The 21,745-nt window shown below is 35.6% G+C and overlaps 1 protein-coding gene across 1 annotated transcript; it reads left to right on the top strand.

Annotated features, from left to right (window-relative positions):
* The first annotated feature begins 1,165 nt into the window (after positions 1-1,165).
* LOC121786618 lies at positions 1,166-2,708 on the top strand. Its single transcript, XM_042185256.1, has 3 exons — positions 1,166-2,101; positions 2,173-2,290; positions 2,416-2,708. The coding sequence occupies exons 1-3, from the start codon at positions 1,166-1,168 to the stop codon at positions 2,706-2,708; spliced, it is 1,347 nt and encodes a 448-aa protein (XP_042041190.1).
* Positions 2,709-21,745: the final 19,037 nt, after the last annotated feature.

Here is a 21,745-nt window from a genome sequence, read left to right as displayed (position 1 = left end):
TTATTTTCCTCTCTCCACTTTAACCTTTAACAAATTAATTTTTTTAAATCTTGTGCTCAAAAGAAATGCCCTACTACCTTGGGACAGAGGGAGTATGTAAAAGTAGAACTCACATTCCATTAACTTTTTTTACACCCACTTTCCACTGCATTTCTCAAAACTCGTGCCAAGTCAACCGGTGCCAATTAATGGGAGACGGATGGAGTAAAATCATCGCGACAATGTCGCGATGATTACCGATGGATTTTGGAGGTCAGACAATGTTTAGGGGGCGAAAACGACAAATATATGTTTTTTTTCGTTGTTATTAATTTTTAAATTTTGTTTTATTTCCTTTTAAATTTCAAGGGTTTTCTAATCATTTATAAATAGCGCGTCTCTCATTTTAATTTCATTTTTATACTCCCTCCGTCCCCAAAGAATATGAACTTTGGATTCAGCACGGATTTTAATGCAACATTGGTAAAGTAAGAGAGATGTAGAGAGAAAAAGTAAATAGAGAAAAAATAAATAAAGTATTGTTAGTGGAGAATGAGTCGGTTTAGAGTTCTAAATTTAGAAAGTGCATATTTTTGTGGGACTGACTAAAAAGAAAAGAGTGCATATTCTCATGGGACGGAGAGTAATAGATAAATACTCCCTCCGTCCCACATTTGGAGTCACTTTTAGTTATGGCTCGGGTTTTAAGGAAGAGTTGGTTGGTGTAATAAATGAAGTGAGATGGTAGAATGTGTAATAAATTAGGTGAGTTGGTAGAATGTGGGTCCCTTTTGAATTTTTAGATTTAAAAGATGTTTATTGTTGACTTGTAAGACAAATTCATTAAATTAAATAAACTTAAGGTAAATTAATGTTCATTATGATTAATCATTTACTAACAACCAAAAATAATGAAGCTTAAAACACAAAAAGGCCATCCGGCCCATACTTGATTCAAACAAAATGAATTGTGATTTCATTAATTCAAACTCCAAAATTGGAGGGAATGCAGTACAACAAATGGAGGGAATGCAGTACAACAAATGGAGGGAAACCACAAATGCTAATGCTAAACCTATAAATACATTCACTCCATTACTATCAAACTCTTCTATTCCACCTACCAAAAAAGAAAGCAAACCTATTTATAGCTAATTTACCCTCAGAAAATTTTCATCATTGGGCAATGGAGATGGAGCAAGAGATGGATGAAGAGATGGAGCATGAGCTGTTCGAACAGGATCAGTTTCAAGAGCCAGAGGATCAGTTTCATGAGGCAGAGCCTCCACAAGAGGCAGAGTTTGGCCAAGGGCCGAGGGCCTGTCTAAGTTTGAGCAGCCAAGAGAAAAATCTTATTGTGCAGTTCCTTCAACAGCAATGCCGTGCTGGAGCACTGCCACATGGTTCACTCATGGCAGCTGCAACAAAATTCAGAGTGCATCCAAGGACAGTCAGCTGCTTGTGGCGGATAGCCACTCATCAAATTGAACAAGGCCAACCTGTTGTCATGAAAGGCAAAGCATCAGGTTATACTAAGAAAAAAGGTCAAGTAAATCTTGATGAAGACAAGTTTAGACACTTGTCTATGCTTGAGAGATCCTCCATTGGAAAACTTGCTATTAAGATGGATGTTAGCAAGTCCACAGCTGGCAGATGGGTGAAGGGAAACAAAATCAGACCACATACAAATGCCATCAAGCTTGCACTTACTGATGTGAACAAAATCACAAGAATGAGATGGAGTCTTAGTCATATTCAGCCAACCATATCTGAAGGAAAGCTAACCTATCATGCAATGCACAACATTGTTCACATTGATGAGAAATGGTTCTACATGACAAAGTCTTCAGACAGATACTACCTGTTGCCAGAGGAGGATGAACCTTACAGGTCTTGTAAGTCAAAAAGATTCATCACTAAAGTGATGTTCATGTGTGCTGTCAGTAGGCCAATGTTTGGCAGTGATGGGCAGCCCATCTTTGATGGTAAAATAGGCATATTTCCATTCAGACAACAAGTGCCAGCCATGAGGAAGTCAAAGAATAGGCCAAGAGGGACACTACAGACAAAGCCTATCCCATCAGTTAACAAAGAAGCCATGAGAGAATGCCTTCTTAATCAGGTATGTACATTTATGTGTTCATTAAGGTCATCACTTAGGCAACTAAGCATTCATTAACAATTCATGCTCAGATTATACCAACAATCAAGGCAAAGTGGCCAGCCAGTGCAAACAAGGAGATATACATCCAACAAGATAATGCCAAACCCCACTTGAAATCCTCTGACTTACAATTTGAGGCTATTGCAAGTACAGATGGTTTTAAATTCCATCTAGTCAGCCAACCAGCCAACTCCCCAGATACAAATGTGCTAGACCTTGGCTTTTTAGGGCAATTCAGTCTCTGCAAGATGACAAACTTTCCACCAATATAGATGAATTGTTGGCAAATGTTTGGAGTTCTTTTGAGGAACTCACACCACAAACTGTGAACAAGGTTTTCCTAACATTGCAAAGCTGTTTAACCAAGATCCTAGAAGTCCATGGGGGAAACAACTACAAAATACCCCACTTGAACAAAGATAGGTTGAGTAGGCCAGTTGGGCTGCCTACCTCACTTAAGGTTGAAGAGAATCTGATTAGGGACGGCTTGGAGTATCTTCAACTTTCTCAGAATGATGTGGGTGGATCATATGAAATAGAACATCTAATCAGTGTGTTGGGATAGTAGCTAGGGCAATTGGTGATGGGGTTTACAGTATAAGCATCAAACTAGGTTGGTGTTTAGGATGTAAACTTCCTTTTTTGGTTATGTAGCCTTTATTTAGGTGTTAAGGGTATATAGGCTGCATTACAAGCTGTAGTATGTATGAAATGCAGGTGTAATTGGTTTAAGTGTGTGTTTTTTGTTCAAAAACCAGCACAAGGGACAAAAGACACAAAATCAGAGCCTTCAAACCATAAAGGGGTGGCTCTAAGCATAATTATCCAACCAAGGCAGAGTATAGACATCATACCATGCATCTCTCAGAAAATCTTCATCACAGAGGCCAAATCACACACATTCAGAGCCTCCAACCCATACAGGGGTGGCTCAAAGCATAATTATCCAATCAAGGCAGTGTATAGACAGCATAGCATGCATATCTCACAGAATTTTCATCACAGAGTCCAAAAGACACAAAATCAGAGCCTCCAAACCATAAAGGGGTGGCTCTAAGCATAATTATCCAACCAAGGCAGAGTATAGACATCATACCATGCATCTCTCAGAAAATTTTCATCACAGAGGCCAAACCACACACATTCAGAGCCTCCAAACCATAAAGGGGTGACACTGAGCAAAATTATCCAACCAAGGCAGAGTATAGACATCATAACATGTATCTCTCAGGAAAATTTCATCACAGAGGGCAAATCACACTCAATCAGAGCCTCCAAACCATAAAGGGGTGGCTCTAATCATAATTATCCAACCAACACAATGAATACACATAATAGCATGCATATCTCAGAAAATTTCATCACAGAGGGAAAATCACACTCAATCAGAGCCTCCAAACCGACACAACAAGTCAGAACCTCCAACATAGCCAATGCAGCAACATTCCTCAATCAAATCCATACAAACAGCCTCCAAACCCTATACAGGGGGTGGCTTACCTTAGAGTAAAAACGCACGGATTAGAGGAAATCTTTCATGCTAGGCAACAAGATCAACAACATAGCTTTCTCATTCTCGGTGTACTCTACCTTTGATGAAGACGGTGGTTGAGCTTCGGAGTCCGCACAGGGGTGGGACGGTGGTTGGGTTTCAGATCTGTCGAATACCCCAACCGAAGGAGGAAATTCAGATTCTCGGACGACCTCAGATGATTGAGGTGTTTCAGACCCATCAACGCCAGCAAACGGTGGTCGATTTCCCGATCGGTGGTACCAATCGACCGCTCGTTCGCTTTCCCACCGGTCAAGGACTTCCGGTGGAGTGTCAGGGACGATTAGGGTTTCTGGCTGCGCCTCCGGCGTTGCAACCCAATCATCCGCCATGATAAGGCAACGGTGATGGAGTAACGGCAGGTTTAGAGCGGCGAAAAATTAGAGGCGCCGATTAGGGTTCGCCCGAATTCGAAGAAGACAATCGGGAGAGTGGAGAGAGAATGGGAAAAGTCGAATATTGTAAGGGTTGGGTGGGTTGGGGGGGGGGGTTGGGGATAATTAAATGTGGGGTTTTTGTTTTGGTTTATTTTAATTTTGATAATGGCATTTTGATGTAATTTTGATGAAGAATGGGTAAAATTGTATGTCCAAATATGGAAAATTCTAAAAGTGACTCTTAAACTGGGACGGACTTTTATGGCAAAAAGTGACTCTTAAACTGGGACGGAGGGAGTATATTTTAATTTTAAAAAAACTAGGGTTTTTTAAATTTCCTTTCAATCATCTGCGATACATTTTGCATCAACAAGCTTCATCCCAAGTCAGGGGATTGAGCAATTTGTTTCATTGTCGGAATCTAAATACTCCTTCCATCTGCCATTTGGAGATCCATATCTGGATGACACGAGTTCTAATAAATTTTAAGAAAAATGAGTGGAAAAAAGTTAGACGAATAAGGGTCTCGCTTGTATATATTAATATTAAATGAAATGTGAATTGAGTGAATTAGTGGAATATGAGACTCATAGTAAAAATGAACCGAAACTCCTATTTGCAGACGGAGGGAGTAATATTTTAATAATCAGGTCGACCGTTGACCCATTTGTGTTGATATATATCCCCTTTCTAGATGCTCCAATAAAATTTTAATAAATAATTTGCCCGCACTCCTTTTTTCCTACAATATACTTCAACGCTAAGCACATAAAATAATACAATGCGAATCACAACATCCAATTAATTTAGATAGGTCGCGGCTATTTTTCAAATAAACTAAATATTTTATGATATATCTGCTTGACAAAATGTTTTAGTGGAAATTATGTGCAGTATGTTACTATCTGTCTTCAAATATAAACATCAAATTAATTTAAACGAATCACGAATTTTTGGATGTCAACTATAATTAGTTGGCAAGTCCATTTTCGATATTTTTTCAAATTCATCCAAATATATAATGTGCATTAATTCTAGTTGTTTGACCGATTGATAGTAGTATACATATCAGTTTTGTGGCTTGCCAAAAGGTGACCTTTGCCTTTTTATGATGAAAAGCAAATGCCGAATTCATATAATAGTGAGCTATAAAAGGCAAACCAAAAGGTGAGAATGCCCAAATATATATCAAATTTTCAATTAATAATATATGGCACATGAAATAATACAATACGAAGCACAATAAATGAAACAATAACAAATGGTGGAAAAGGAAAAGGAAAAGGAAAAGGAAAATGAAAGATGATGAAGGTTTTATTATTTAGATAAATGCTTGAAACCTATGAACCTTCTACAAAATAATTGAAGATAATCGAAGACAACTTTCACCATAGCAAGAATCTAATGACTCTACAAAACTAGTAATAGAACCAGAATTACATATCTTAAATTTTGGATAAATTTTTCAAAAGCGGTTAACTAGACGGTTTCCTTATGGACAGTATAAGTATTAATGTGCGGTGTATTGTGAAACATTAATCATTCATTTTCTGTCATATTATTACTTTTATACTAACCGCTCTATTTAAATAGAAGTATTTCTTTTCACACAAGATTTTAAAATATCAAAATTAGTAATTTAAAATAGAAGACAGCTATTTTTGCTTTCAATAGTTAATTGAATAATCACATGGTAAAAATATTATATCCACAATGACTGAACCAAGTTTTTAATATAATTATCCTTGCAATGATAACCATTATAATATCTCTAAATAATTTTTGGAATTCAGAAGAAATACACTATTTGTGTCATGCTGAGTTTTTTAATTTGGTGTTTATGAATAAAAGTTTTGGATGGTTTCTTTCTATATGTTAAACAAATTATCAATTTTTTAAATAGTGTTATCATTGCCTAATATTAAAAAATTAACTTTTAAACTTTTAGTTTTGTTTTACAAACTTCGAACTTGACAAATAATATTACATACTAAGTACAAATTTCCATCTTTTAGATGAAATGGCAAACTATTGCGTAGAATGAAAATTGCCTAATATAGCATCAATAACCCTTTAAATAAAAAAAGTACTAACTATAGAGAATATATTACTAGTGTAAAGAATATATAACATCGTGTTATAGAAGTCTAATCAGTGGCGGATCCAGGATTTTTTATTCGGGGTACGAAAAATAGTTATAGAAGTTAACAATCCTTTTTGTTCTCTTAAATACAAAAGTCTCGTATAGACATAAATTATATAGTTTGGAAATAAATTTTTTTGACATAATTTATTTGAGTAAATATTTTTAAAAAATTAATAGATTAAAAGTTTTTAGAACTGAACCTTGTGGATATAAATAATTTAAGAAAATTGTCAATTACTTTTAAAAAATTATAGATATTTTATTAGTTGTAAATGTTTTATATAGATGTGCACATAATTGCTGCAAAATAGATAAAATCATAAATTAGGTTTAAAGTAAATTTTTTGATTATTTGAAAATTTGATCAAGAAGTATATAAATTTATTTTTTCAATTGTTTTAACTAATTAAAAAGATAATACATCTATTCTTTCAATTGTTTAAACAGTAAACAAAAAAAGTATATTCATTATTCTAGTAATAAATAAGATAGAAAAAGAAGTAAAAGGCTATAAAATTTTTATTTCTCTGAATAAAATAAAACATGAAATAAGTAAACACATTGTATCAACGCACAGGGAAGTTCCGGCTAGCGCGTGGCTACGCTACTTTCGAGAGTCTTTACTTTGATCCGGTTCACGGTCACACAATCATCCAATCTAATATGACTGTACTACATTACTAGAATCTTATTTAGAGAGAGCATTCAAATTCAGAAATAGTCTGAAATAATGTTTGCAATATTTTAATAATTGAGAAAATAAGTTTCAATATTTTATAATCACTCCAAACAGTAAGTTATGGCTAAAGTTGTCAACTGTGTCGTATCGACCCATCCCATTGCCGCCCAAGTCCGGCATAAGGACTGGCTTATCATCAAAATGAAGCGGGTGTGCTCTGAGCTCAGAGGTTGAAATGAACCCCAATTGGACCATTTTTCAAGCCCAGGCTTAGCTAGGCCTACTAGGACCATTGCCCACGCACAACCCAGCCCAGACCCAAATAAGACCAACATCTTCAATTATTTATGTTCTAATCATAATAGAGTAAGACCAACATCTTCAATTATTTATGTTCTAATCATAATAGAGTATAGTTTTAATTATATTTTATTTTAAAAATTTATACTAATTTATATTTTTTAAAATTTGTTTTTACATTTGAAATTTCTTAAAAATATAAATTAGAATGTAAGTATTGATTTTTAATAAATATCAATACTTCTTCTATCTTATAAAAATATACTTTCTTTCATTTTTGTTAGTTCCTTAAAAATATTTCCTTTTATTTTTACTTCTTCTATCCTATAAAAGTAGACATTCGTTCCATTTTGGTCAGTTCCATAAAAATAGTTTCTTTTATCTTTAGTAAAAAACTGTTTCTCTCTGATGATGCGAGTCTTATTATCCATTAACAATACTCGAATTACTTTTTCTTTCATTCCTCATCATAATTTACCAATAATGCATTAAAACCCGGACCATTCCAAAAGTGTCTGATTTTATTGGACAAGTTAGTATAATAGTATTTGATATAGTTCTAAAAGTTTTCTCAAGAATTATAAGTAAAAATATAAAATCTTATAAACAATTTTATTCTTTAATTCTAACTATTTTTATATTATGATATCTAATACTCCGTCCATCCCCTAAAAATGAAAACTTATGAAATGACACAAGGCAAAGCAAGAAAGTTAGTGTGTTAGTGGAAAATGAGTCTCACCTCATTTGAGAGAAAGAAATTTTCTAAAATAGAAAGTTTTTGTGTTTAAGGGATTGACCAAAAAGGAAAAAAAATATTTTTAAGGGCTGAAGGGAGTATAAAATTTAAAATACGTAAAACAAAATTTAAAAAATGTGTGAAAATATAATTCTCTGCTTAACCTAACTAGTCGTCCAGCCCACTTTGCCAGTGGACATGCGCTAAACCTGGTCCGAATTTATAGAAAGAAACTCAGTCCAATCCACTTTGTCGGTGGGCCTAGGCTGAATTGGACCCCAAATTGCTTGGCCCGTTGCAATGATCATAGTTTTAACCCCTTCATTCCACTTTTAGCCAGATCACAATCCCTTAGTAATTCCGCTTCCAACCAAGTCTGGTACCTCAAATTTGCATTTTCTTGCTTTTGCTTGGTTTCTTCTTTGTTTTTAGCCTCTTTTTCCTATAGTTTATACTTTATATATTCTCACATCCACCAATTCTACATATTTCCTTAAAAAAACTAAAATAAAATGTAGTTAATTATAAATTCGACTTTATTATAGTATGATATCTTTTTATCTTTGGTTTAAACAATTTTCTCTATTTATTTTATAATGACAAATATTATAATAAAGAGATAGTTGCCATTTAAATCATAATATTTGGCTGACATCTTGGCTAATTCCATAACTTTGATCTGAAATATAAAATCACGCCATTTTACTAACATGCTTCGTCCCAAGTCGACATTTTAATAATTAGATCGACTCATTTAGAGGTATAAGCAAAAAAAAAACATTATTTGTTGAGGGATGTGATGAAATGCAAATCATATATCTAATACAAACTCAAAACTTTAACCCTAGTCATTAATTATAACAGATTTGTGGTTAATATTGCGTAGAATTTCCATCTCAACAAGAGCATGTATTTTGTCAACAGAGGGTATTTTTATAAGTTAAGTTTCAGAACGGTTCTTGCGTTCCTAATTTCTCTCCCACCTTCCAAAACTGAAAATATTCACATCTTCGAAAGGATCTTAACACCACTGTAATTAACGTCAAAACTTTATTCTGAAAACTTAAATTGATTTCTTTGTCGGTGTATTCAAGAATTTATTTTATGATTGTACCGTCATCGGCGTAATATTATCCGGCTGAATCTCATATTTCATAAAATCAAGTCCGGCGTATTCTGTGTCACAACGGTTTTTTATTATATGGAGGTTTCTAACTCTGATAAAGGTAATTTCATGGTAATGAGAATTATAGGTTAATCTTAATGCCGTAGAAGATTTTTTATTTTTCATTTCCACATTCATGTTTTCTATATGTCGAAGATTGACACATTCGTGATTTATAATTTCCATACGTCGAAGATATATATAGCTGTTATGCGAGTCCATTTTTTTTAATTCTTTGTTGAGATTTGGCTGCTTTGTGTATCAGTCTCAATCATTCCAGAAGTGATTCAACACGATTAAAACAATGGACACAAATTCAACAAAAAATCAACACGGATTTTAGAATCAACATAGAATCAATACTATTTCAACAAAATATTCAACATCAGCAGAACAAAAGAATCAACGCAATTTCAACGCAAAAAATCACCAAAAGCAGAACAAAAGAATCAGCGAAATTTCAGTGCAAAAATCAACACAGATTTCAGAATTCAATAAAAAAGCAACACGGTCGATTCAACACAAATTCAACAAAAAATCTACAAAAAATCAACACATATTTTAGAATCAATACGATTTCAATAAAATATTCAACATCAGTAGAACAAAAGAATCAACGCAATTTCAACACAAAAAATCACCAACAACAGAACAAAAGAATCAACAAAATTTCAGTGCAAAAAATGAACACAAATTTCAAAATTCAACAAAAAAGCAACACAATCAATTCAATACAAATTCAACAAAAAATCTTCATAAAATTAACACAGATTTTAGAATCAACATAGAATCAACACGATTTCAACACAAAATTCAACATCAACAAAGAATCAACCCAATTTCACCGCAAAATTCAAGCAATTTTTTTGACAAAAATGAGAGAGAACGCCGAAAAGGCGAAAAGTTGGAATGAAGGGGAGTAATTGAAACGGTTTAATTAACGTGAATAGTGGAAGGAGAGAGAACGGCGAAATCGGGGTTGCACAATTATTCTATAATTAAATGATTCACCGTATTATGAAAGTGTCTAATATACCCTCTGTTGATAGATTCATAGAAGTTATTGAAATTTTAATCTGGAAACATAATAAGCGTTGATCTATAATAATTAGTGACTAGGATTAAAGTTTTGAGTTTGTATTAGATATATGATTTTCATTATATCACTATCCATTTTGCTCATATATATCCCCTATATAAATTTCTAAATACTCCAATAAAATTTGCATAAAAAATTAGCCTCACTCCTTTTTCCAATAATATACTGCAATGTTAAGCACATAATAATACCATGCCTAACACAACAAAAACTTTTAAATGAATCGGAATTTTTAAATAAACTAAAACTTTATCTAGTACTCTATTAATTGAGTAATGACACTATTTATAATAGTCAATTATAGTTAGTAGGCAAGTCTATCTGTTTGATAAAATGTTTGAATACAATATACAACGCTGAGCACATGAAAATAATACAATGCGAAAACTTCATTAAATTAATTTAAACGAATCGTCGACTTTAAATTAAAAAAAATGCTCCCTTCCCTAAAATAAAAATTCTTTCATTTTTGGTCCGTTCTCCTAAATGTAGAAGTTTTCAATTTTAGAAAAAAAATTTCTCTCTATTGAGACTGGACTCATTATTCACTAACTCATTTTTTCTTTATGTCTCTTTTTTATTCACCAATTTTGCATTAAAACCAGTACTGTCCAGTACTATTTCAAAAGTTTCTATTTTTAGGATATGGAGGAGTATTATTTTGTTCTCTCGAGTAATGACATAAATTTATATATCTCAACTATAATTAGTTGGGAAGTCCAATATCGATATTTTAAGGAAATGGTAATATTAAATTATTAATATCAGTTTGATTACTTTGCATATGTTTTTTATTTAAATATTTCCTTTATAATTGTGTGTATAAATTCTTTAATGATTTATTTCAAACTGATACTGAAACACTTAGTTGGCAGGTTTAAATCGCATACCCAATTTTCTCGAAGCTCAACGCTATAAATACATCTTGACAAGTTATAACAAAACCACAACAAAACTCAATTATAAATCAAACACAATCTTCATTTTCCTTCTCAAATTTTATAGCTATGGCATCCAACAAGATCACATTTGCTTTAATCCTCTTTCTCACCATTTTTACATATTCAAATGGGCATCTCAAGGAGACCAACCAAACGGTATTCAACCAAGATTTCTCTAGTGACCGGAACACAACCGTGATCGAGGTACGTGGCCCACCGAGTGGGGCTGATAGGAATGCCAATAACCTGACCCTTAACGGGTCACCTGCACCTCCACGGTGTGCCACCTCGTTATCTTCTGGATTGTGTTTGGTTGTTTTTCTTGATTCAATCTATGTAATATATGTAATCGAGTCGAGCAGAGTTGTAAGCTCCAATTCGGGTTTCTTTGTCGGTTCTGGTGTGTTGTCTTCTTTCATAATGTTGGCAATTGAAACTAAAATAATATATTTACAACTATCTCACATCGGTGTTCACATAGACTTGAAACCACTATATAATTCTAATGGGCCACTCCTCCTATTACCAATTGGTTTTAGGATGGAACCCATAGATTTCTATCACATAATGCAATAAATAAAATGGTATTTCTTATAAATATTATTCTCTCAAAACCCAAATTTCTCCTACAAACCCTAACTGTGCCACTTCAGTGTCGCCCTTCTAATGCCCATACCAGCTTGCTCATAACAGTTTAAAAGCTCCCAAAGCTATAATTACCACAGTCCAAACATATTTTTTTTATACTCCTAGTTAAAGCTAAAATCTAATGGGCATCTCAAGGAGACCAACCAAACGGTCTTCAACCAGGATTTTTCTGGTGACCAAAACACAACCGTGATCGAGGTACCTGGCCCACCGAGTGGAGTTGATAGGAACGCCAATAACCTGACCCTTAACGGGCGTGTCGTCCCTCCCTAGGGCGCAGGATCGCCTACACCTCCATATCGTGCCACCTCGTCATCTTCTGGATTGTGTTTGGTTGTTTTTTCTTGATTCAATCTATATGTAATATATGTAATCGAGTCGAGCATAGTTATAAGCTCCAATTAGGGTTTTCTTTGTCGGTTCTTTCCCGAGTTGCAAAAGAGTGTCGAACCGCATAGGGTTGTAGATATCAATAAATACATGTGTTGTCTTCTTTCATAATTCAATAAATAAATTATATATTTCTTATAAATATTATTCTCTCAAAACCCTAATTTCTCCTAAAAACCCTAGATGGGAAAATCCTAATTGTGCCTCAAAACCCTAATTTCTCCAACACTGTTTATGGTACATTTTCCTCTTATTCAAGAAAAATGTCACTCCCACTAGTTGTTAATCCAGCGCATACCAAAGCTTCTACCATATTCGGAGTCAAAGAGCTTCAAAATTGAGATATGGAGATGACCATGATATCAATTGCCCACAACTTCTCAGCTCATTGGAGATCATAATTTAGACTCACAGTATGGCTTAAGAGAATTAACATAAATTGAGATTATCCATCAAACTAGTTTTCTATACCCCTGGACAAAACGGAGTAGCTGAAAGAAATAAAAAATAGTTTTATGATAGTGTGGCGTGCTGACTAGCCAACTTCCCCTACCCAGCAAGCCCCTTTGTGAGACGAGAAGTCGAAATGCTGACTCGTCTCGGCGAGACGAGTCTGAGCCCGCAACGAACTGCATTGCGGGTGCCCTTAGAGATAAAAGAGTTTCTAAAATTAGAAAGTGAATACTCTTGTGGGACAGATTAAAAAGGAAATAGTGCATACTCTTGTGGGGCGGATGGAGTAGTATTTATAAATTCTTGTGGGCCAAATTTTCTTTGCCCAAAAGCGTGTTCGAATTTATTTCGTTTTACTCGTTCCGGATCACTGGACCGGCTCTCAGATTTTAAATATAAATTGGATGGGTATTTTGGAACAACAATTTGATTTGATTAGGGCCCATATAAGAAATATATTCGGCAATGCTTTAATTTAGAGTATTTTGGAGCAGCTATTTAATTTCGGCCCAAAACGTACTATCACATATAAATGTGGATATAATTCAAAAATAGTATCCCCTTCATTCATAAAGTATTGTCCACTTTTGTCATTTCACTCCGTCAACGATATATTATCCATTTGATTTTCTTCTAATTTTAGTAAATGGAGTCCACTTTCCACGAATCCATAGCACTCCCATTCTATTATAAAACTAATATATAACGTGGAGCTCACTTTCCACAAACTTTTTCCACTCATTTTTTCTTCATGTTTATTAAAATCGGTGTCAAATCAAATGTGGATAACATTTCAAGGACAAAAGGAATATTATTATCTCTTTTATAGAAAAGGTGTTAGTTAAATTATTCCTTCTAATAACTTCAGCGTCCTGAGCCTCTCTGCTTGAAAATGCTGGAGATAAACACCAAAAAAAAAAAATCAAACTAAAATATCATTTAATAAGAGGCTAAAATAGGAGGAAAATGAAAACAGAGATCTAATTGAATACTCGACTTGGATTCTACATTATGTTTGTCATTGCATGATTTCAATTAAACTAATACTTAATCATATTCTTCCGAGAACTAAAATACAAAATAAGGTATATTGTGAAATTAATTAATTAATCCTAAACCTCGTTGGATGCTTCATTGCTATTTATTAACCGTTCATTAATATGCTAACTTTTGGCTCTTTTCAGCTATTAATGTCATAAATATATTCACAAGTAAAGAAATCATATCACACAAAAACACAATTGTTCAATTTGAGTTCACAATTTCTATGCCTATGGCAATCAAATTATGCCTAATTTTATTTCTTGCATTTTTCACATTTTCGAAAGCAGATTTAGGGCTTCTTAAACTCAAAGAGATCCAAATGACAGTCTACTTCCATGATTATTCAGGCGGGCCCAATGCCACCGTGGTCGAGATCACGGGCCCGTCGCACGGGCTGCTTAGCTTCACAAAATTCGGAGCCATTTTCTGCACCGACGATCCAATAACAGAAGGATTCGAGGAAAGCTCGGCCTAGATTGGTCGGGCCCAAGGTGTATACGTGACGTCAGCCCTCGATGGGTCCAACACCCACGTCCTTATATCAATTGTTTTTTTCAATGGCGAGTATAAAGGTAGCACACTCGAAATACAAGGGACCAGTGCCCAGTTTGAGCGGGTGAGGGAGGTGGCGGTGGTGGGAGGCACGGGAAAATTTCGATTGGCTCGTGGTTACGCGAGTTTCGAGACTCTTTCATACGACCACGCAAGTCACTATGCCCTCATCCAATGCAATCTTACCGTGGTACACTTCTAGGTATGCTTGCGAAGGAAAATTTTCTTCTGAAGTGCAATTTTTATCTCATATTTCAATGTCATCAATAGCAACATTGTCTATCAAAATGAATAAAATTTGTAGCTGAAATTCAATTGTTTTGGTTGTACGTACTTAAATTTTTCTTTTCAATTATCTTAATTAATTGCAATTTGTTAATTGATTAAAAATCTTCTTGATATCATAATATTTGTTATGTTATTAATAGTATATCTAGTAGTATTATTTTTGTAATGATTAGATCATTAAAGATTCATTAATTACCGAGATCTCTTTATCTTTTGAATAAAGAGATGGCCAATTTCTCAAAACCAATAAACCAGTTAGACGACTACAACATACAATTTGTTTTAGAGAGTTCATAGGATTGTATCTATGCTTTTCACAAATAGTCCATCCAATTTCGTTTGTGGTATCACTATAGTATTGACTTGCAACACAACTTCATGTAGTCTGGCACCATAATCAATTATTTAGTCATATAATTAAATCATAGGAAATTCACATCTTCCTATATATTTACTTGCATACAAATCACTTACTATATTATACTATCTCTTATTTTTGAACTGCTTCGGTAATGATTGTCAATTCATCTAACGTCCCATAAAGATCATAAATACCATCAATTAAATAAATAAAAGCAATGGATTTCGAGAGCTGCATAATTTTCTTAATCTCCTTCCGGTAATGACCGGCCACGCCTAGCCGAGTTTTTAGTCTAATAATATAGCTTTTTAGTCTAATGTAGATTTTTAGTCTAATAATATAGCTCGACTATTATTATCACAACTATCCAATCGAAGGATCCAAGAGCTGCGATTTGTGTTGTGCTTTACACTAAGGAGGTGTATGGACCGTTAGATTTCAAGATTAAATGTCAATAAATGATCTGTGCCGTTAGATTTTAAGATGTGATGTCAACAGATGACATGTAACGTCAACGTAAAATATCAACACATTATCAACCGGGGTTTATTTTATTAGTTTGTTTTACTTAAGCATATGTAAATAAGGTTTGAACTTATTTTATTAGTTTTTTATTGAAGAAATTCATTATTTTGTCAGAATTGATTGAGAAAGACCAATGACCAACTACCGTAATTTAAATTATTCGAACAATTTTCATAAAGAATATGCAGTGAAAAGTTTAAATGCAGATCTGAAAATAAAAAATTAGATTATCTTCACAGGGTATAGTTGGAGGGAAGGGTATAGTTATACTCCCTCCCCGTCGTCTCTGAAATTTTGTCACATTTTTCCATTTCTGTACGTCTGATACGAGTCTTATACTATTAATATTTAGTTTAGATATATTAGGGATTTGCATATCTTTTTCTATATCTTTGTTTTCTTGTTCATTAAGTTAGTAGCATTATAAATAGGAGTTATTGTTATCACTTTATTCATTCAATCAATATAATATTTTCCCTAAACTAGTCTTGAGTATCTAGTATAATTATTGTTCCCTATTTGCTGCTGATCGGAGAACGTCTGTGACTCAGCAAATCCGTGAGCCTTCCTTCGAGCTTGTCGAAGGATTGATCACCCTATCCGTCCGAGAAGATAGATAGCCGGTCACGTTACGGAGGACGTCCGTAACAACTGGTGCTTTCATCGTGATCTCACCCTCCCACCATCTCGAACCGAAGCTACACCGCTGCCTGACGGAAAACATTCCGCGCACAGCAACTGCTTTGGTTGTCGAGTTCCGCATGTCCGCCGAGCTCTAGCCGCCGGACAACACTAATTCTGCAACGCCCGACGAGAAGGATTCCCGCGTGCCGCGTCGAAGTCAGACGATCATCATCTACCACAACCACGCTTCAGCCCGTCGACATGTCATACGACTACGCCGGTTATCGTCGTCGTCAATACGACTTCCCTCAGGCCACACAGCCATTCCGTCCCTACCAGCCGGTCCAACCTCGTCGTGTAACCTGTTGGGACCCTCCGAGCAGCCGGGCGGAAGTACTCCGTCCGCAGTCGTGGCCTGATACAGAATCACCCTGGACCCGTCGGAGAAAGCCTACTTGCTGGGACCCACCATGGACCCGTCGGACCACTGCATATCATCATTCTTCATCCTACGAGCTAGATATGTACTCGCCATCACCGCCTAAGCGCCGACCTACCTGTTGGGACCCACCGGCGCAACAGCAGGACCGCGGCTACCCGACCGTTGACCGGCCCCGACGCTCGGAGACGTGCTGGGACCGACCTCGCCATCGGGAGGAGGTGAGAGCGCGAGTCCAGCCCGCCTCCCATCAGCCCCGCTACTCCACCGAAAAGCCAACGCGGGACCTGTACAATCAGCCCGCACGTGTGACCAGTCAAACTCCGGAGCAGCCACGCCTGCCGCTAATACGGGTCTCCCAGGCGGAGAAGTCAGAACGGTCCAGGTTGGGTCTCTGCTGGCACTGTCCCGAGAAATGGGTGATGCCACATGTGTGTAAACAACGCATTCTCTGTTATGCGGATGATGGGGAGGAGTTTGAGGAGAACATTCAAGGTGAGAATTTAGCCGACGAGAAAACTGATAATACTCCCACGATGGTATTCGGTGATGATGTTCCCAATGACATTACCGATGTTCACAATGATGGCGCTCCTCTTGATGTTCCAAACAACAAGTCCCCTGGAGAGTTCCTCAAGAACAAAGGGATTGTCAAGAACGACAATGAGCCACCGCAAGTGCTCGTTGGTGTATATGATGAGAAGATTGGTGAAAAGGAGGAGACATTGCTTGAAGATAAAGAGGAGGATGGTTCTATTGGTGAAGTGGAGAAGATAATCGCCTCACTCAATGTTGTTCAAGTGTCATCCAAAAATGTTGTTAGAAATTGTTGGGGCAAGAAAGGAGATGATGCTTACACCGAATTGCCCGTAATTGCTTGTGTCAATGTGGATTTGAATGTCGGTGATGTTCCAAGTATGAATCATCGATCAACATCGCTCGACAAAGATGCAAGGTTGATCCCTCCGAGTAATGACATGCCATGCTTGGGCATTCTGGGAGGCGTGAACAAGCTTTTCGTTTTGGCATGGAATTTTGCCGACAACATTGGGTCTCCTTTGTTGACTTTTGACAAAGGTGATAAATGGAGACATTCAGCTGCTCGATATGTGTTTGATCCAGGGGGAGACGTCTAGCTAAGGCTTTTGCTTTCAACTCTCGTCCTTGGTTCGTGGTTCCCACCTTGAGGACAAGGTGGATTTTAACCGTGGGGGAGTTGATACGAGTCTTATACTATTAATATTTAGTTTAGATATATTAGGGATTTGCATATCTTTTTCTATATCTTTGTTTTCTTGTTCATTAAGTTAGTAGCATTATAAATAGGAGTTATTGTTATCACTTTATTCATTCAATCAATATAATATTTTCCCTAAACTAGTCTTGAGTATCTAGTATAATTATTGTTCCCTATTTGCTGCTGATCGGAGAACGTCTGTGACTCAGCAAATCCGTGAGCCTTCCTTCGAGCTTGTCGAAGGATTGATCACCCTATCCGTCCGAGAAGATAGATAGCCGGTCACGTTACGGAGGACGTCCGTAACAACGTCCCACAAAATTTGTCACATTTCACTTTTTATTATTTTTGGTAGTGGACCCCACAATCTCCTAACTTATTCCCACTTACATTTTATTATAAAACTGCTTTAAAAGTAGGACCGATGTCCTACCAACTTTTTCAACCCACTTTCCATTATATTTCTTAAAACCAGTGCCCGGTCAAATTATGATAAAACTTGGGGGACGGAGGGAGTAGTAGCTGTCTGGCCGATGAATAAAAGATACACTAAGCCGTATATGTTGTTTCAAAGGTTGATTTATGTCACATGTTTTTTTTATCACATTTGAGCCATAATGGAATGAATTTGCATGTGTAGATGCTCAAATTGGTGGAGTTTGGTACGGTGTAAAACTCAAGTCACTGTCAGAATTTCAAGTCATTCTTTCACAGAATGGAAATTAAATCCACACAAATTATTCAATTATTAGAGTTTATCCTTATATTTATAGTATGCTAAAATGAATTCTCAGCTCGACTTGCAAACATATACGTACCGATATTACAAAATATGTGAAAGTGCACACTATAAGTTTATTAACAATAAATCTAAAAACAACTATCTCTGTTAATTGTTATCCTTATCGATTTACACTGCATTCAGATACATACTATAAAACTTATAGTCTAAGCAATAAGGGGTAGTACTAATTTTCAAATTTAGAAAGAAAAAAAACAATGCATATATATTTTGACATTTGGTTATAATGTTCTTTTTTTTTTAACATCTTCAGCTTTATATATATTTCCCACGTTTAATTACTATTGATATTTCATATCAAGAAGATTTGATCAACATGGTGGCAAGAGTAGGAGAAGAGTGTTTTTTGTATTTTTTGTTGTGTTTAGTTTGATGTAGAACCTTCCCTTTTATAGAGCTATTACAACTCTTGGACTTCCACTAATTTATTGTTTTGTCTAGGTAAATATCACCTATTTAATGTTGTAACAATTACCAAGTAGTTGGTACTTGGAATGTGGCTAACTAGCCGTTTGTCCCTCCTTTTGACACTCCCCCTCAAGTTGAGCAACGGTATCTCCGATGTTCAACTTGGTCAATATTTCTCTAAAACTCTTTGGATTCACTGCCTTAGTTAGAATATCAGCCAACTGTTCTTCTGATGGAACAAACGGGAACTCTATAATTCCTCCTTCCAGTTTCTCTTTAATGAAGTGGCGATCGACCTCGACATGTTTGGTTCTGTCATGTTGTACTGGATTTTCTGATATGCAGATTGTTGCTTTGTTATCGCAGAATAGCCTACTCTTACGGCTTGGGGAAAAACCAATCTCTGTAAGTAATCTTCTTAGCCACATAATCTCCATGAGCCCACTTTTAATTCCTCGGAACTCTGCTTCAGCACTAGATAGGGCAACGACCTTTTGTTTCTTGCTTCTCCAAGTGACCAGGTTGTCTCCAATAAATGTGAAGTATCCGCCGGTTGACTTTCTGTCGATTGGATTACTTGCCCAATCAGCATCTGTATAGCCATCTACTTCAAGATCCTTTCCCCTTTTTAAGAATATTCCGAAGTTTGACGTTCCCTTGATATACCTCACGATTCGCAAGGCCACATTCATATGTTCTTCTTGGGGTTGGTGCATGAATTGTCTAACAACTCCGACTGCATAGGCAATGTCTGGTCTGGTATGTGCGAGATAAAGCAATTTCCCTACCAGCCTTTGATATTTCTCTCGATTTGCAGGCTCAGCTCCTTCAATAATTTTAAGTCCATGGTTTGGTACCATTGGTGTCTCGGCCGGCTTGCAGTCTAAAAGGCCGGTTTCTGCCAGTAGATTGAGAACATATTTCATTTGTCTTAGAAATATTCAATGCCTTGATCTCAATACCTCTATTCCCAAGAAGTACTTTAGGGGGCCGAGATCTTTCATATCGAATTCTTTGAACAGATTGGTCTTGAGGTTATTGATTTCTTCTGTATCATCTCCTGTGATAATCATATCGTCAACATAGATGATAAGGCATGTTATCTTATCTCCTCTCTTCTTGGTGAAGAGTGTATGATCAGAAAGGCTCTGTTTGAATCCATGCTTGATCATCGCTTGGCAAAACCTTCCAAACCATATCCTCGGGGATTGTTTTAAGCCGTATAAGGTTTTCTTCAGTCTGCACACCTGTCATGTAACATCCCAAACTTTTGTGACCCTTTTTATTATGTTATTGGAATTTTTTTGGAATTTTGAAACGTTTGATTTAATGTGATTAAGTGCTTTGCGTGAAATAAATTGTCGTGGTAATTGTGGAATGATGAGCTCGAGTTTTTTTTATCGTTTTCCAATGTGGGGGAAAGATTAATAGGATCATGCATTAATCATTTCTCGATTCAATTAATTGATACTTCCGGTCATTCCGAAATTATTGAAATAGTACTTCTCTTTGTGGATTTAATTAATTGTTTTGGGACTTTATTCCAAATTAAATCCAAACCAATGGACCCTAAATTACACTACATGAAATTCGAACTCCATCCCTTTTTCCTTGGGAGTTTCGAAAATCTCCAATAGGAGATTGGATTATTTTTCATTCGATTTAATTGGTGCTTTATGGACTCTCTTCTTTTGAATTTAATCCAATTAAATCATGTTATATTTTACTTCTTCACCCAAAATAAATAGAGAGTTGGGATATTTCCTTGACTATTTGAGCCTAGCAATTTTCGGCCCTCTCCAATAAAATTTGGAGAATATTTTTATTTGTTCATAATTTGTGGAATCCCTCATTATTCAAATAAATTCATATTCTATTTAATTGGGGGTGTGAATAATTTTTCTACTACTTCCCTTCCATGTCACACGCCCCATACTACTATTTTCCTTGTGGGAATTTGAATAATTGTTACCTATTTTATGGGAGCCTTATTCCATAAAGAAATTACCAAATTTAAATCATATTCTATTTAATTGGGGATTTAAATAATTTCCTTGTGCAAAGCCCTTGAAATTTTCGGCCCCCACCACAATTTTCCTACTTAGAGATTTAATTTATTTGTTTCTTTGTATCCATTATTTTTATTTCCTAAGTTGTGGAATTAATTCTCTCCAAGTAAATACCAAATAATTCCTTATTAATTTTTCAGCCATAATTTTTGAAAATTTGGCTCTTCATAATTGTGGGATTTTTATTCATTGGCCTATATATTTAATTCCTCACAATTTATTTATTTAATTCATTCATGGACTTAAACCTAGCAAATAAATACCAAATAATAAAACCCTAGCCCCCATTCACTCAAAAATTTCGCCACTTTAATTCTCTCCCTCTCCCACACGTTTTTTTTCATCTTCTCCCACTCTCCCATCTCCAAAAATCCTCCATCCACCATTGTTCTTGCAACCATTGAAAGTATCTTCAAGAGTTTCCGACGGATCGCTTCATTCTACGCTTCTACCGATTCGTTTTGTCAAAGGAAGGTATATTCGCACACTTTTCCTCCTCCTTCTCTTTTGAACCATGTCTTGAGTCCTACATGCACGTAGAGAGTGTAGGTTTGATAGATCGCAAGTTTTAACGGGAGGGAAATTGTGTGTTCGTAAGAACTTGTTTGATTTTTACGTTGTTGATTGGAATCATGTGTATTGGATCGAAATATTTGTGAATAATATGAGTTTGTATGCAAATATGTGTATGAGGAACGTGTAAGCATGATTATGTGTTTTCGAGCATGAAAAAATCGGTGGTTGTGTTGTGGAAGTTTTAAAAA

The sequence above is a fragment of the Salvia splendens genome, chromosome 22 (assembly GCF_004379255.2).
Source record: "Salvia splendens isolate huo1 chromosome 22, SspV2, whole genome shotgun sequence".
NCBI classification, from domain to species: Eukaryota; Viridiplantae; Streptophyta; class Magnoliopsida; order Lamiales; family Lamiaceae; genus Salvia; species Salvia splendens.
Note: the sequence above shows the minus strand (reverse complement) of the source record. Positions and strands in the feature narration are given on the sequence as shown.